Consider the following 15452-nt stretch of genomic DNA (forward strand, 5'->3'; position numbering starts at 1 on the left):
GTTTACTGAAGCATCAATTTTGTCATAAATCAAGTGACTGTTATACGCTCTATGTATATACACTCCACTCTCTTGTGTCCGTTTGTCTTCTTGTCAATACCACTTGTCTTTACTGTAGCTTTGTAATAAGTCTTGATGTCAGGTGGTAAAAGTCTTCCAACTTTGGCCAAGTATTTTAACTCTCCTGGTTTTGATTCTCTACGGGCTTGTTAGAAAGTCTTTATAGTTCTTTCAGTGGTTACCCGAGAGATTACAACATGCATCCTTGATTTATGAGAGTCAAATGCAAACTAGTACATTTCCCCCTCCCTGGGAGGAATATGTCATGAAATGAAATTCAATTCTACATATATTTAAAGCCCACAAGAGCTCCTGGTATTGTTTTATGGTGAACATATATTTAGGGTCATCCATGTATTTATCCTTTCTGTCGTTCTTCCTTCCTTCATTCTGTTCATCCATGTGGCGTCTCCTTCTTTCTGCCTAAATTAGTCTATTTAGTGTTTCTTTTATGCAAGTAATTCTCTCAGTTTCTGTTTCTTTTGGAAATGGCTTTGTTTCACTTTCGTTTTTCGGAGGATATTTTTGCTAGGTATAGAATTCTTTGAGTCCTTTCCCTCGGTATCCCTGAACTGGATTCTTGCCATTTCCACTCACCCACAGTGTGCACCAAGTTGGTGTAACCAGCTTGGTCAGAGAACAGTGAGTTTCCAGATCTCCTATCTGCCATGCAAGGATGACTATTTTTAGAGATATGGATAATCCATCAGTATAGGCTTTTTGGAGGGCATTTTCCAGAATACACGGATGTCTAAAGTGTACATTCTTGGGGCGCCTGGGTGGCACAGCGGTTAAGCGTCTGCCTTCGGCTCAGGGCGTGATCCCGGTGTTGTGGGATCGAGCCCCACATCAGGCTCTTCCACGATGAGCCTGCTTCTTCTTCTCCCACTCCCCCTGCTTGTGTTCCCTCTCTCGCTGGCTGTCTCTCTGTCGAATAAATAAATAAAATCTTAAAAAAATAAAAAAAATAAAATAAAGTGTACATTCTTAGTCTTCTGGGCTTCTAGCCCAATTCTAGGATATAAGCATATAATTGCACAAGTGTAAAGGTGAAAATAACATCAAACATTTATAAAGTACTTAGGATCTGCTGGGCACCATTGTAAGTGCTTTGCATGCATTAACTACCTCATAGGGCAGTTAACTACCTCATAGCAACTCTACACGGGATGTGCTATCGTCATCCCAGGCTTACAGAGGAAGCATTGAGGGGTCAAGTAACCTGACCAAGGTTCTATAGTTGGTAAGAGATTGACTGAGATTGAAGATCAAGCAATCTGACTTCGGAATTCATCCTTTTAATTACATTCTGTACTACCCCTCCAGGATGTTACTAATGCATTTAAAAGCAAACAATGAGAATACACTAAATGTCCATCAATCGGATCTAGTTAAGTAAAGTATAGTATTTCCATAGAGTGGAATGTTCTATAGCCATTAAAGTAATGCAGTTCTGTAATCATGAAAAGATGTAGATGACATATTGTCAATGAAAAAAAGCTTTGAAACTCTATGGAACAGCTTATAGAATGTGGTGCCATTAGTTGTGGAATTGTGTGTTTCAGGGTGTAGGTTCTGGACAGAGGCCTCTGCAGTGCACTTCTAATAGTGAGCCTGACTTGTTTTTGACAAAAACAGTAAAGCTATTTTTGTTTAATGGACAGAGACTGCATCTTACTTGTCCTCTATCCTCCTATATTTCTTGGTATGTAATAGCCAGTTGAAAATAAACGCACATGATGGCTATTGAATGGATGAATTCATAAATATTTGAGCTCTAGTATTATTTACATGAGGATTTCCTAGAAGAAAGATTTGAGACTTCACTGTCATGAACAATAACTCTTCTTTGACTGGGTACTTGCATTTCCTAGTAGTCCCCTGCACTGTCCTTTTATTTTTAGAAGCAACAGTTAATATGGATTTTTGCAATAAAACAAATATCTTTTGTCCATTTATTTTGAGACTCAATCAAATTGGCAAACCGTTGATTAGCAAAATTCCTCTTAGTTGCTGTAATCCTACCTCCCAAACCTGATTGATAAAGGGAACCAAGTTCTCAATAGAATTACTATCCATCCATCCATCCCTTCTCTGTGGTGCTGTTTCAAAATGAGAAGTTCACCTTGAAGGGTTGAGTTGAGCTGGACCACGTTGCCGGCAGAGAGCAACAGCAGTGTTTCTCTGGCCCCAAAGGGCAAAGGGACTGTTTATCCATCGCAGCCATAAAACTGCCTGAGAATTGGTCTTGTTACCCAAGTCTGTCCTGCTGCTTATCTGATGGACTGAACTGGGGCACAGTGGACAGAAAGAGGGGAGTCAAGGAGCTGCCCTGCATCCTGTCCTCTGAAAATCAGCATAAGCTCCTGAATTTAATTTTGATCTCAAAACACTACTGAGGTCTGTGTTTATGAATGTGGGAATGTTCCTTAAAGCACACTCACTTGGGAAAGGAAGTAAAGACTTCATGTTTTTTATTCTTAAAAAGCACACAACTCTCCCTGTAAGTGTGGCAATTGATTTGCTTCTTTAAAAAAAAAAAAAAAGAGCAAAACCCAGAAACCTCCATAAAATTATTTCACGTGCATAGACTGATGGCACAATTTGCTTTCTACACGGTACCCCTAGCTCTCCCTGCACTTGTGAAAACAAAGGGTCGCCCTGTCCCACAATCTTGTGCCTCATTATATCCTGGCTCTTACTCCTAGTAAAGTTACATGGCTTTGCCGTCTTCTCACTTGGCACGCACTTAGTGACAAGGAAGTGAAAATCCTGTAGTTGGGATTGCCCAGCCTCATCAAGGACACCGCAGAGCCATATCTGACATCACTAGGACAGTCTGCAAAGCAAGACTGATATTTTTCCAGTCTCCTAATCTCTAGTTCCTACCGCGATGCAAGGGCCACAGACTGTGCCCCCCGGAAGTTCTGTTTTTGCACAGGGAGCCAGGACTCGAGGGTTCAAGCCAACGTCTCCTAAGGTCAGTGACGAAGGGCTGGGACAGATGGACTTTTCCTCTAAATGTGAGCACCCCTGTTACCAGGCCAACAAAGTATTCTCAGATCTTTCTCTTGTACCTCTCTGTACACAAGAGTTTGTACATCAGAGTATCACCTTAGGATTTCCAGAAGCTGTATTATCACTTTCAAGTACGGTACCCCTATAATTCAGAAGTTTTAGTCTTTTGTGTGTGTTTCAAAGAAGCCCTCCAGCAGCTCTGACCTGCCAGATTCACTGTGAAAAGCCCACATTGGTCTCAGGGGTTCAGCAAGGTGAGATGGTATTTGCCGTTCATGTTGTGGTCCCCTGCCCTGCAGCCTCGACATCTCCTGGGAGCTGGTTAGAAATGCAGAGTCTCAGGCCCCACCTGGACCCGCTGACTCAGAACCTGCCTTTGAAGAAGCCTCCCGGCAGATTCTAATGCAAGATACAATTTGAAAAGCACCGAAACGGCCTACATCCAATATCCCAGCAAATATGGGGACAATGCCAATTAAATTTCAACCTGCATGGGCCTGTTCAATTACATTACATTGAACATGACTTTCTTCTGCTCTCCTGTTGCTCAGAGGCCCCTCCGCCCACCCAGATTGGAGAAAAATCACTTAAATGTTTGACAGTGTCTTTTGTGTCTTCTAGCAGATTGCCCTTCCCTATACTTGTCATTCTAACAGGCTGCTTAGCAGTTGTCAAAAATGATGTTATAACCTGTCTTGAAGCTTGTTTGATCTCCTATCATAATCCCATTGACCTGCCAAGCCTTGTGATTCATTATAGTTAGAGCTGTGCATATTAACACGAATTATGGGGGGGGGGATTTTGTCGGCTTTGTGAAGATCTGCTGTTTGCACTTGTTAGAGTCTGTGGAGCCAAGACAAGCGATTGCTTCCTAAATCATGCTGCATATGGACTAAAGTTCAGAAATAGATACCTAAGTATCTATTTAGCTAATATTGATATGTAAAAAACATGCAATAGTATCTTATTATATCGTCACCTTAAGAAACATACACCTGCCTTTTTCACTTGTTCAGCAAAGCAGTGCCATTTAAAGAGCTATAGAAAGTAAAACAAGGTAACAGTGGTGGTCATTATATGGAATATACATATTCAATCATCCAAGATCATTAGTCAAGTGACTAAACATTGAAATAATCATTTACTTGCTAGGGTATCATTTTAAATGGTAAAATCCTCTTTTTTTATGATTTTATTTATTTGACAGAGAGAGACACAGCAAGAGAGGGTACATAAGCAGGGGGAGTGAGAGAGGGTTCAGAAGCAGACTTCCCGCTGAGCAGGGACCCCGAGGGCAGGGCTCGATCCCAGGATTCTGGAATCACGACCTGAGCTGAAGGCAGATGCTTAACGACTGAGCCACCCAGGCGCCCCTAAAATCCTAACTCTTGCCCAAACAAAAAAAATGTGCCAAAGATTAAATTCAACCCATTAATTAATGAAGGAATCAGCAAGATATATGGAACTATTTATAGATAATTTAATAAAGAAATATTACTTTGAGACTGCTGGGTTATATACAAAGTTGGTTACTGTCCTATAGGGCAACAAACAGTAACGTTTGGGGTTATCATTTCCACTGGACAGAAATTATTTGGATCTCTGCCAAACAAAAATCTATCAACGCCTGTCACACTATGAGGTCTGCGATCTCTATCTGAGCAGTAGTACACAGTGAGCAGAGTACTATCCCTCCTGTCATCCTTGGGTGGCCTTTTCCCGCATAGGACATTGAAACGAGGTATTTTTTGCCTCATGTCCACATGTTATGTCATTCTTCTTAACACACTTACAGAAAACCATTTTCTGTTAAAAAAGGTTAACATAATTTCTAATGAAGGTTTAAATGCGCTCACTTAGAAAGTGAGCGTTTGTTTTAAAATTGCAGAAGGTGAAAGGTGGCCTATTTTCTTCGACTTCATATAGTTACTCCTGAGATTGGTGAGTTTTCAGAAAGTCCTTTTCAAAGCTTTCTCTTTATGGCCATAGGTTTCCATGCCTAGTGATCCTTCATCCTAGATTTGCGCTTGGCTCTCAGGTGGCCCTGGCGACAGTCGTGGCAAAGAGGGGCATCAGTGACAAAGTGCTTTCTCAAAGAGCCACAAGTATCAGGAGATTGGACTGCTTACGTTCACACTGTGTGGCAAGGTGGTAAATCTTCCTGCTTTAGCTTGGTCCCTGTGAACGTTGGTGTGTTTCAATAGGAAATTAATATTTTTTGAACTTATGCATTCGCTCTTTCTCCCCTATACATATGCTAATCACATAACATGTAGGTTTCTCTCCGTAATCATTCATATTCATATTCATGAACAGTGTGGCCTCCCTCTTTCCATTTGGCTTCTACTGAATCTCATCTGTGTTATTCTCAGAAATTGAACTAATTGTGAGCCAGCATGGAAATGAGTAAGTATTCAGAGTGTATTAACTAGGACACATTGATCGATAACTCAAAGTTATTTTCTAGAATAATGGTAGGAGTTTGGATTTTTTTCCCCCCAGTTTGTTTTAACATCAGGATCTGCCTGCATTGAGAGCGTTCCGTGTGTACAAAGAAGGGGGTCTTGGCTTTTCCTCTGCTCCCGGCTGCAGCCCGCTCTGTGAAGGCAGCCAAGGGCAGAGAGGGCCCTTCACATTCTCAGCGGGGGACCTGGCTGCGGGGAAGATGCCGGAATCCTAGAGTTCTCGGCATAAATAGTTCCGAGATCTGAATGCATTCTTTCCTAACAATTGAATGAATGGGTTTCTTCTACCCCCTTCTTTCTAGTTAGCTAACCTTGTGTCGTGTTGGTCTGCTCAATAGCATTCTTCAGCGAAGATGTTTGGAGATGGAATGTGAATTTGTCGCCCTAAGCTGCATATAGGGTCAGAATTCACAAACGCTGGCTGTTCTCAGGGTAGAGGCCTGTGGCTGAAAGATCTGGAGATGTGGACCAGGAGGAGCGTTTCTGTTTGGCTAAGAATAAAAACACTGTTTAATGCGTTTCTATAAGCCCTCGCTGAAGTTTGTCCTGATGCTTGGGCTGGCTTGATTAGCGTGCTTTCCTGAACATTCCTGATTGCCTGTCTTTATTTTTTGTTTTCTGTAATGAGACAGAATAAAGCTCAGGCTGTTATCTAAGTACTAAGTTTTATAACTGAAAATGGGAATAGGTACAAAAATCATCGTTCTGCATTTTAAACTTTGGAAAATGTGAGTCTCGTGCAATGATTTTATTCCCAATAATTTAAAAGGTTTTGTTTACACCCGGGATGGTACATGGAATTAAAGGTTCATTAAATTTGGAACAATGTGCTCGGTAGGGTACCCCTGGCAATGGATCTTATGTGCCTTTATTTTAAACGTTAGTCAACATACCATTCCTCCAGGATGTAACTATCATACAGACGCTCGGGGGTGTTTCCTTTCTTGGCATGATGGGAGCATTTATAAGCATCAGTTAATTATTTCTGTTTTCATCTATTTTGAAACATTCTGATTTTAACATCCTGATTTCTTGACCGGGATCACATTTTTATTATTATAAAATAATAGATGTTGACCAGAAAATTTACACAATACTGCAAAGCATGGAGAAGATAATCATCAGCTGTAACATGTAAATAGAAAAACACTTGTAACATTTCAGTTGATTTCCTTCTGATATTTTACCCATGCATGCAAGTATGTATTTCTATAAAACTGGGAACATCCTTTATGCAAAGTTTGTATTCTGCTTGATATTACCACACTTTCAGTTACTTTGAAACCACAAAAAAATAAGGCTCCAGAAATGTATCTTCTCAAATGTAAAGTGCTCACGCTATATTATTACATATTTTTATCTAATTACAGTATGCGTGATTTATATCTTTCCAGGTTCTTTCTTGCTAAGATGTGTGCCCCATTCCTGGTGCTATTTTTGCTTGTTTGTGGTTTTGGATTGTTCTGTCGTGGAGCACGTGTTCCTTTTTGGACTTAATTGGTATGAATTCAACTAACCCAACGAAAGCCTTCCCTCTACACAAATCTTTGTGAAGAGCTTTATTATTTTCTTCGATTTTTTTTTTTTTTAAGGATAAACTCCTAGGAGTGGAATAACTGGGTCAAAGTGGTGACTGTTTTGTATACTTGGTAGTCTAATTATGTTCTATGGAAAGGAGTTTAAAACCTTTTTTTTCCCCCCAAAGTAAGGAATCTCTCTTCTGCCATTTCTGTCCTCATGTCTTTCCTTACCAGGCTCTTGGCACCATTCCCTTTTCCTGATCTCCTGTGCCGTTCACTTCTCCCTGTAAACCACACATGCCTTTCCCTCTCTTTTCTCTGCCCCGCCTGTCACATCCACCTGCTCAGGACAGCATTGTCCCAGGGCTGGCTGCCGGCTCCCCACATCTGCCCTCTGCCCTCTGCCCACAGCCCGTCTTCGCCTTCCCAGAGACCTGGAAACTGCTTTCTCTCTGGCTCCATGTACTGTGCCGAACGGTGGAGGTTCCAAAGAAATCACCTCCTCGTTTAGAATGTGCCCACATCAAAACAGCACATGCAATTCCGAGATGGAGATTTTTGTCAGTTTCTGTACTTTCTGTGAATTCAGTAGCTTAAGAAAAGTAACATAAAAAAGTTGTTCTTGAATTTTCAAGCATTAGAGACCTTATTTTTAGAAGCTGCTTAGGATCATGTTATTACTAGAAATTTAGAGCCCTAAACTGGGAAGCTCACTCGAGATGGTTCAAGTATTTTCCTTAAAAAATACCTAATGTCTTTATTACACTAGCATCTTTTATGGCAGTAAATCCAACCATGTGGCTAGAAGGAAAACACTGTATGCCAGCAATCATGTTCGTTAAGATTATTTTTGCCTCAAATGCTAGGGCTGTGGACCAAGAGAGTCTAGTCTCCTGATGCACCAGAGAGGAACAGAATTAGCTTATGAAGAATATCCCAACAACATGCCTGGGAATTGGTACCTGCAGTTACAAGAAAGACGGAAGGAAGGCAGGCAAATTTTCTTTTATGTATCGAAACAATGGGTATTAACTATTACGGATATTCGGGATAAGAGAAAGGCATTAAATTCTCCTAATCACTATAGACTATTTGCTACATGTCAGGCTCTATCGTAGAAGCCTTGAGGACAGCGCCAAGATGCGAGTGAACGCGCCTCGCTGATCACAGTCTTATAATCAGCTTGGGGGGGAAAGCACCCGGACACACGACCACAGCAAAGGCAAGGGAAGGGAAGGGCTTTGTGAGTGATATTACGCAAGGGCCTTTGCATTCAGTTCAGGGAGAGGTTATTTCCAACTGTGGTGATACGCGGAGATATTGTGGAAAGGAAATAGCTTTTGAGCCGAGCCTCAGATGAACTGATATGATCTTGATAGAGATGGTTAAAGTGTATGGGACATAAAAGGAATGCAAACCCAGGGTGATTAAATTGTACCGGGCATGTTTGGGGAAAGCAGGCAGCCCTATCCGACCGTAGTGGAAAAGTTCAAATGGGAAAGCAGTGAGTGAAAACCCTAGAATGATGGCCTAATCAAACCCATGTCACGCTGGACTCGGACTCTCAGTCCGTAGGCCAGTATTTCTCAGGGTTTTTCTCTGGGCTTGCTACCTCAGCGTTAGGTCGGGTGCTAAATGCAGAGTCCTGGGCCTACTTCAGTCCCCTGGAATCTGCATTTTTAATAGCCCTCCTCGGTGACAGGGAAAATCGGAAAACATTTGCTATTGAAACAGCCATCAGGATGGTCAGTGAAGGCACTTCGTGAGGGTTTGGGGGCAGGAGAGTGGCAGGCAGGAGGTGAAATGAAGGCTTGAACTCTGGGTGACGACAGCGGGAGCAGGGATTTGTGCCAAAGGAGGAGTCTCTGGAATATAGTGAGTTGGGGGCGGGGGGTTATGGGCAGCGAGAGGAGGGAGCAGTCAGGTATGGCCAGCAGGACTCCGAGCCTCCAAGGCCAGGGAGACTGGGGTGCCCCCAGCAGCAATATGGATAACACGTGGTTGCCCTGAACACCTACAGGACCACTCCAAACCTCCACCCCCACCCCCGCAAAACTGCATTTTGTCCCCACCCCTCACCGAAATGCCCCCACGAAGTATCTCCGGAATTTCGAAGAGAGTCTGGCACGCGCTCATCAACTGTGAGCCCCCTCGTGCCTCCTTGCTCTCAGACAGGGTGGTGTCAAGACAGCTTGGCTGGATTCCTTGCTTTTTGGCCGGGCCGTGAGCTCGGGCGCCTTGGTCTTGCCCACTGCCTTCAGGACCCAGCAGCTCCCTGACCCTGGCAGTAAGTGCCCCACGGCGGGTCTAGGAGAGGCGGGTGTTGCTCTGAGTACCGTGGCCCTGCTCTGTCAGCCCCCTTCCCTGCTGGCCTGCTGGTCACCAGCATCTCCACTGCCCCTCCAAGCCCAGCACGTCTGTGCCCAGACAGATTCAAGGCGGGGCACTGCGGCCTGGAGGGCCGAGGAGGGATGGATTCTGCTCTTTGGAGAGCCCTCTGCCAGAGGGGCCTCATAACTGCCTTCTTCAGCTCTGAGCTTTATAAATTGAGGCAAAATGACTCTTTTGTCCCCTCTGACTTCTTCAGAACTCAGATGGGACATCAGTGGGGCTGCCAGGAGACCATCTGAGTGGTGGAATCTTCTCTCCCCAATGAGAGTAAAGCCTTGCTTGGCGTGTTGAGTTCAATGAGTTCCTTGTACCTGGGTCTCCTCCTTCCCTCAAAACGTGTGTTCCTTTAAACCACACCAAGAACTCTCGCCCTCAGCAGGTGAGGTTTTGGCAGGCCATCCCCCCCACCGTGCACCAGAGACAGCCAGTACCCCGCAGAGGACCCAGCTGGGCTCACCTGGGATCCCCACTTCACACGGGACTTGAAGGCAGATCCTGTTGGGAAGAGGAGAGACTGAATCATTTCACATAAAAATTTTTAAGGAGGCGATACGTGTAGGTGATATTGAAGTCCCAAAGGCACACAGGGCGCCCTGTGAAAAGTCTCCGTACCTACTGTGCCCTCCGCCACGCGAGAGAACCTCTTTGTGCATCCAAGTAAGAATGTGTCTGCATATTCTCCCATCTTTTTGAAAATGGAAGTGGTAGCATACTATACACCCTGCTCTATACATACTGTGCTTTTAAAAATCCCGTGTCAGAGGGGCTCCTGGGGGTGCAGTCAGCTGAGCGTCTGACTCTTGGTTTCAGCTCAGGTTGTGATCTCGGGGTCATGAGATCGAGTCCTGCATCGGGCTCTGCACTCAGAGCCTGCCTGAGATTCTTTCTCTCGCCCTCTGCCCCCCCCCACTCATGCTCGAGTGCGCTCTCTCTCTAAAATAAATACATAAATCTTAAAAAAAAAAATCCCATGTCCCAAATGAAAGCTCCTCACCCATTTCACAGCGACAGGGTATATTCCATTGTGTGAATATACCGTGGTTAGATTCAACTGGTCCCTATCAGTGGAACTTGGCATTTTTCTAGTCTCCTACTAACACAAACGCTACAATGGACAGCTTGTAAATACGCACCTCATTTCAGATACAGGCAGGTGTATCTCTGTGGTCGAGTCCCAGAATGAGATTGTGGGTCAGGAGCTAAATTAAAAATTTCCTCCCCATAAGGGTTGTGCCATTTTGCATTCACACCATTGCGTGGACAAGAGTCCCCTTTTCCTTCTACCTTTTCATCAACAGAATGTTTTTCAGGTTCTGGGTTTGTTAAAGCCTGTAGGTGAGGGAGGGTTTGTGTGGGAGGGTGGACAGAGAGAGGGGCACGCTGGGAACATGTAGGTGTCCAGAGCTCTGCTTGACACATGGCAGCAGGCACCCAATGTTATTTAGTAAAAGCGAAAAATAAAAATAAAAAAGTCCACCAGCTTTTAATTTTTTTTTAAAGATTTTATTTATTTATTTGACAGAGACAGCCAGCGAGAGAGGGAACACAAGCAGGGGGAGTGGGAGAGGAAGAAGCAGGCTCCCAGCGGAGGAGCCTGATGTGGGGCTCAATCCCAGAACGCTGGGATCACGCCCTGAGCCGAAGGCAGACGCTTAACGACTGCACCACCCAGGCACCCTCAGCTTTTAATTTTTTAAAAAAGATTTTTATTTGCTTGAGAGATTGAGACAGAGATCGCAACAGAGAGCAGGAGCCAGGAGGGAGAGGGAGAAGCAGACTCCCCGCTGAGCAGGGAGCCCGATGCGGGACTCGATCCCAGGACCCTGAGATCATGACCTGAGCCGAAGGCAGACACCCAACCGACTGAGCCACCCAGGCGCCCCAGCTTTTAATTTTTTTGCTTGAAATGGAATTTTAATAACAAACAGTAAAGTTGACTTTGTTTTGGGGTGTATAGTTCTATAGATTTTAACACCTGTGTAGACTGGGGTAAGCATGCATATAATACGGAACAAATTCACCCCCCGATATATCCTTCCCTCGATCCTGGCAACCACTGACCTGATCTCCGTCACTACAGTTCCGTCTTTTAGAGAATGTTCTATAATAGAGCCAGACGGTGTGTAACCCTTGGCGAGTGGCTGTTCCCATTCAGCATAACGATCTCCTCCCCGCTGTTGTATGTATGTATGCTCCTTTTTCATGGCTGGGAAGTATTCCTTCCTGTGAACGCAGCACATTTTGTTTACCGGTCCGCCCACTGAATGAGTCTGGGGTTGCTCCCATTTTGGGGGAGATTATAAATAGAACTGTCCACATTCATGTACAGACTTTTAGGTGAACATAACTTTTCATTTCTCCTCAGCCCAGTTTAATTTCCACTGAGGAGTAAGTTTCGGTATATTTTTGTATGTTTCAGAGGCATTCCTATTTCCTTTTCTGCAAACTTCTCATTCCCTTTGCTCGTGTCTCTTTTTGGTTGTTGGTCATTATTCTCTTAGACAAGTTGGTCGGGGGGGACTGTCGGTATCTCTGGGTAGCAGTGTCCAGCGCCGAGTTGAGACATGCAGGGCTAACGTTTGAGAGAGTCACGTGAAGACCCAGATTTGAGAGACCCACTGAGAGAACAGACAGGAAGCCAGAGCACTGCACAAACTCTCCAAGGGAGAAAGTGCACAGGGCCGGAAGACAGGGTCTGTGGAAATGCCCGTGTTCAGGATGTGGAAAGAGGAGGAAGCTTGAAAGGAGGAAACTGAGAAAGAGATTTCTTGGAGAAGAGCCAGGACGGTGCAGGGTCACACGAAGAAAAGCTGACTCCCGAAGGTCTGCTAAAAAAACACAGGGTACTGTGTTCAGAAGAAGAAAGAACGTCTCTTTCCAAGAATTGTCGGCAAAAATGAATTCTAGAAAAAGTGGAAGGCAACATGACAACGTGTAGACGGGGTTGACTCTAGGTGGCGCAAACAACGATCTATTTTTATTTCTTATACTTTCCCCTGGTTTTCAGATTTTCTGTAATGCCCATGCAGTACTTTTTGGTGCTTTCCAGATTTTCCAATGCACTGGGGGAGATATTTTAATTTTTCAGTGATAAACTTTCAAAATAATCCGTGTGAAACTTTGTAGGCAAACCTCGGCAAGCTCCTCATTCTCTGACTCGATGTACTCCTCTATTAATTACAATAAAACTTCACCTTCTGGTGAATTTTGTAGTGAGAACATTACGGGAAGAAGAAAATGGATGACATTAAGGAGTTAAAGGTCTGTATCTTTATTTTATTTTTTTAGAGAGGGAGGAAGGGGGCAGAGGAAGAGGGAGAGAGAGAATCTCAAGCAGAGCTCCACATCCAGTGCAGAGCCCAACGCAGGGCTTGATCTCGTGACCCGGAGATGGTGACCTGAGCCAGAATCAAAAGTCAGGTGCTTAACTGACTGAGCCACCCAGGCGCCCCAGGATATTAAAGACATTTTAAATAGGCATTTAAGGAAGGAAAGGAGGGATAGAGAGTGGTGGAGGGAGGCGGGAGAAAGGGAGGAACGGAAGAAAGAAAGAAAACCACAATCTAAAATGTCCTAAGGAAGGATTCATGAAGACAGGCATGGTACCTGCACTTGCTGAAATGGTCTGCGTGCTGTTGGAAATTCTGTCTCTGAAGACGGTGCCCAGACCGGCGGAGCTCTGGCCCCACCCCATCCAGAATGTCTCAAAGCACCCCAAACAAATGTACCTTCGAAGGGACAGCAGCAGCTGGCTGTGTGCCCGGGGCGCCCCCAGCAGCTAACTCCCGCCCCCCACTGCCAGCCGCAGCCCCCACCTGCGCAGAAAGGACGACGCCACCTCTGTGAAGATTCTGACAATACTTGCGATCTAATGTTAAATCAAAATAATGGAAGATGGAGGAAAAGTGGGATTAGAGCTGCGTGTTACAAAAACATGTAACATCTGTTCCACAGACAGAATAACTAGAACACTCACAACGTGAACAGCATGATTGTTTTTCCTATTGTCAAACCTTTACAGCTTTACGCTTTTTAAAGCAATGCCAAATAAAGCAATGCCAAAAACTGTGCTTTCAATGTCAAAGCGGCAGTACTTGACTCACAGTGACACCGGAACACCGGGAGGCACTCACCGGCTTACACCCTTCTTTTCTCTCCTTCCCACAGGACGTGCTGGGTGGTATCCTGGTCACTGCGGTCCTCATCGTCCTCACCTACCCTGCCTGGACCCTTATCGACCGCCTGGACTCGGCCAGCCCCCTCTTCCCCGTGTGTGTCATCGTGGTGCCCTTCTTCCTGTGCTACACCTACCCCGCGTCTGACTGCTACAGCCCGACCAGAGCGGACACCACCACCATCCTGGCCGCAGGGGCGGGGGTGACCCTCGGGTTCTGGGTCAACCACTTCTTCCAGCTCGCGTCCGCGCCCACCGAGTCTCTCCCTGGCATTCAGAACATCCCGCCGCTCACCACCAATATGCTGGTCTTGGGGCTGACCAAATTTACTGTGGGGATCGCGCTGATCCTTCTAGTACGTCAGCTGGTCCAGAACCTCTCCCTGCAGGTGCTGTACTCGTGGTTCAAGGTGGGCCCCAGGAACAAGGAGGCCAGGCGGAGACTAGAGATCGAAGTGCCTTACAAGTTCGTCACCTACACGTCCGTGGGCCTCTGTGCTACGACCTTTGTGCCAATGCTGCACAGGTTTTTGGGACTGCTCTGAACCTCCAAGAGCTGGAAGGTCGCCCACTGGACAAGGGAGCCTAAACAGGAAAGGGGTGGGTGGGCAAGTTTCGACAATACGTTTTTCTTTAAAAAAAAAAAAAATCCTTAAATCACATGTCTGTTTTGCTGAGAGCTGAAATCATGGTTGCTGTGCGTGGAGGGCAATACCGTCTCATAGGGAGCCTCAGTCCACAAGCATCAGGCTGCAGGGGAAGCCAGACTCACCCCACAGTGTGGTCTTTGAGGGTCCCCCACCCTGTCACGGGGACTTTGGACCTGGTCGTGGGCTGGCAGGGGCTGTGGCCGGGCTTGGGAGATCCGGGAGAGACAGGCATGATCTGAGAGGCTGGAAGTCAGGCGTCTCTCTTCCGTCATGACCTTGCCCATCACGGAGTCTCATGTCCAAACTTGGAACTTGGGTCTGGAGAAAGGGTGGCGTCGTGTAGAACTGCTGTCCTTGGACAGGGTGACATTTCTGTTATGATCACACTAGACTGTGCCCACTTGGGTGGCAAGCGCCCTGTGGACCCCACCGTGGGGTGGTAAGAGACGGGGGCGACCCTGGGAGATCGTGGGCAGGAGCCTGATCCCTCCGGAGTCCCGCTCTCTGTGGGGTCCGCTCCTCCGTGTCTGTGCATTTTGCAGAATGCAGGTCACGTTTCCACGCTCTTTGGATCCATGAAACCTGCTAGCTGCTCCCGCCTCTCTTCGTCGGGGCTTCCCAGCATGTCCTGCTCTCTCCTGCTTCCCTGGGACTTGGGACCAGCCCTCGGCCCATCTTTAGGTGTTTTCTGCTTCCGTACACACTGGGGAGGCGCCGCCGTCTGCCTGCAAGAGGGGCTTCGGTAGAACAGAGGAGCTGAGCCCTCCCTGGGGCCTGACGAGGAGGGAACGGGCCGCTGGGCTTTGCTTCTCCATTTCTGTTACCCTGTAAACCGATTTCTCACCTACTAAATAGAATCGGGGCTCCCTTTCCAACTCCCCACCTCTTCTCTCTTGGCAATTTTAAGGGCACTTAATGCAAGAACAGGGTCAGCCTCTCTCGGGGAGACAAGCTGACCAAACACAGCCCAGCCTTTAAGCCTGCGCCTGTCCTTGTGAGGCTTAGGGAGGCCACCTTAGGGACACATGCCCTCTGAGGGCGCATCTTCAGTTCTTAAGAGTAAGGAACACACATCACCAATTTTCTGAAGAGTTAGCATAAATGCGTAGTGAAGGACGCTTCTTTTGTGGTGAGGGGTCCGAACCACTGAAACCAAAGACTTACATCCCGACAC

At 45.9% G+C, this 15452-nt stretch overlaps 1 protein-coding gene across 2 annotated transcripts in view; it reads left to right on the forward strand.

Annotated features, from left to right (window-relative positions):
- The window catches only part of SGPP2 (sphingosine-1-phosphate phosphatase 2), a 72620-nt gene extending 57540 nt beyond the window's left edge, over nucleotides 1–15080 (forward strand). Inside the window, exon 3 of one of the 2 annotated variants that reach the window (XM_034655257.1) lies at nucleotides 13622–15080. In XM_034655257.1, coding sequence (XP_034511148.1) covers nucleotides 13622–14173 — 552 coding nt within the window. In that variant the 3' untranslated portion in view covers nucleotides 14174–15080. The remainder of the gene's footprint in view (nucleotides 1–13621) is intronic. The other variant, XM_034655256.1, reaches the window with a different exon arrangement.
- The last annotated feature ends 372 nt before the right edge of the window (nucleotides 15081–15452 follow it).

This window comes from Ailuropoda melanoleuca, chromosome 2 (genome assembly GCF_002007445.2).
Source record: "Ailuropoda melanoleuca isolate Jingjing chromosome 2, ASM200744v2, whole genome shotgun sequence".
Lineage (NCBI taxonomy): Eukaryota > Metazoa > Chordata > Mammalia > Carnivora > Ursidae > Ailuropoda > Ailuropoda melanoleuca.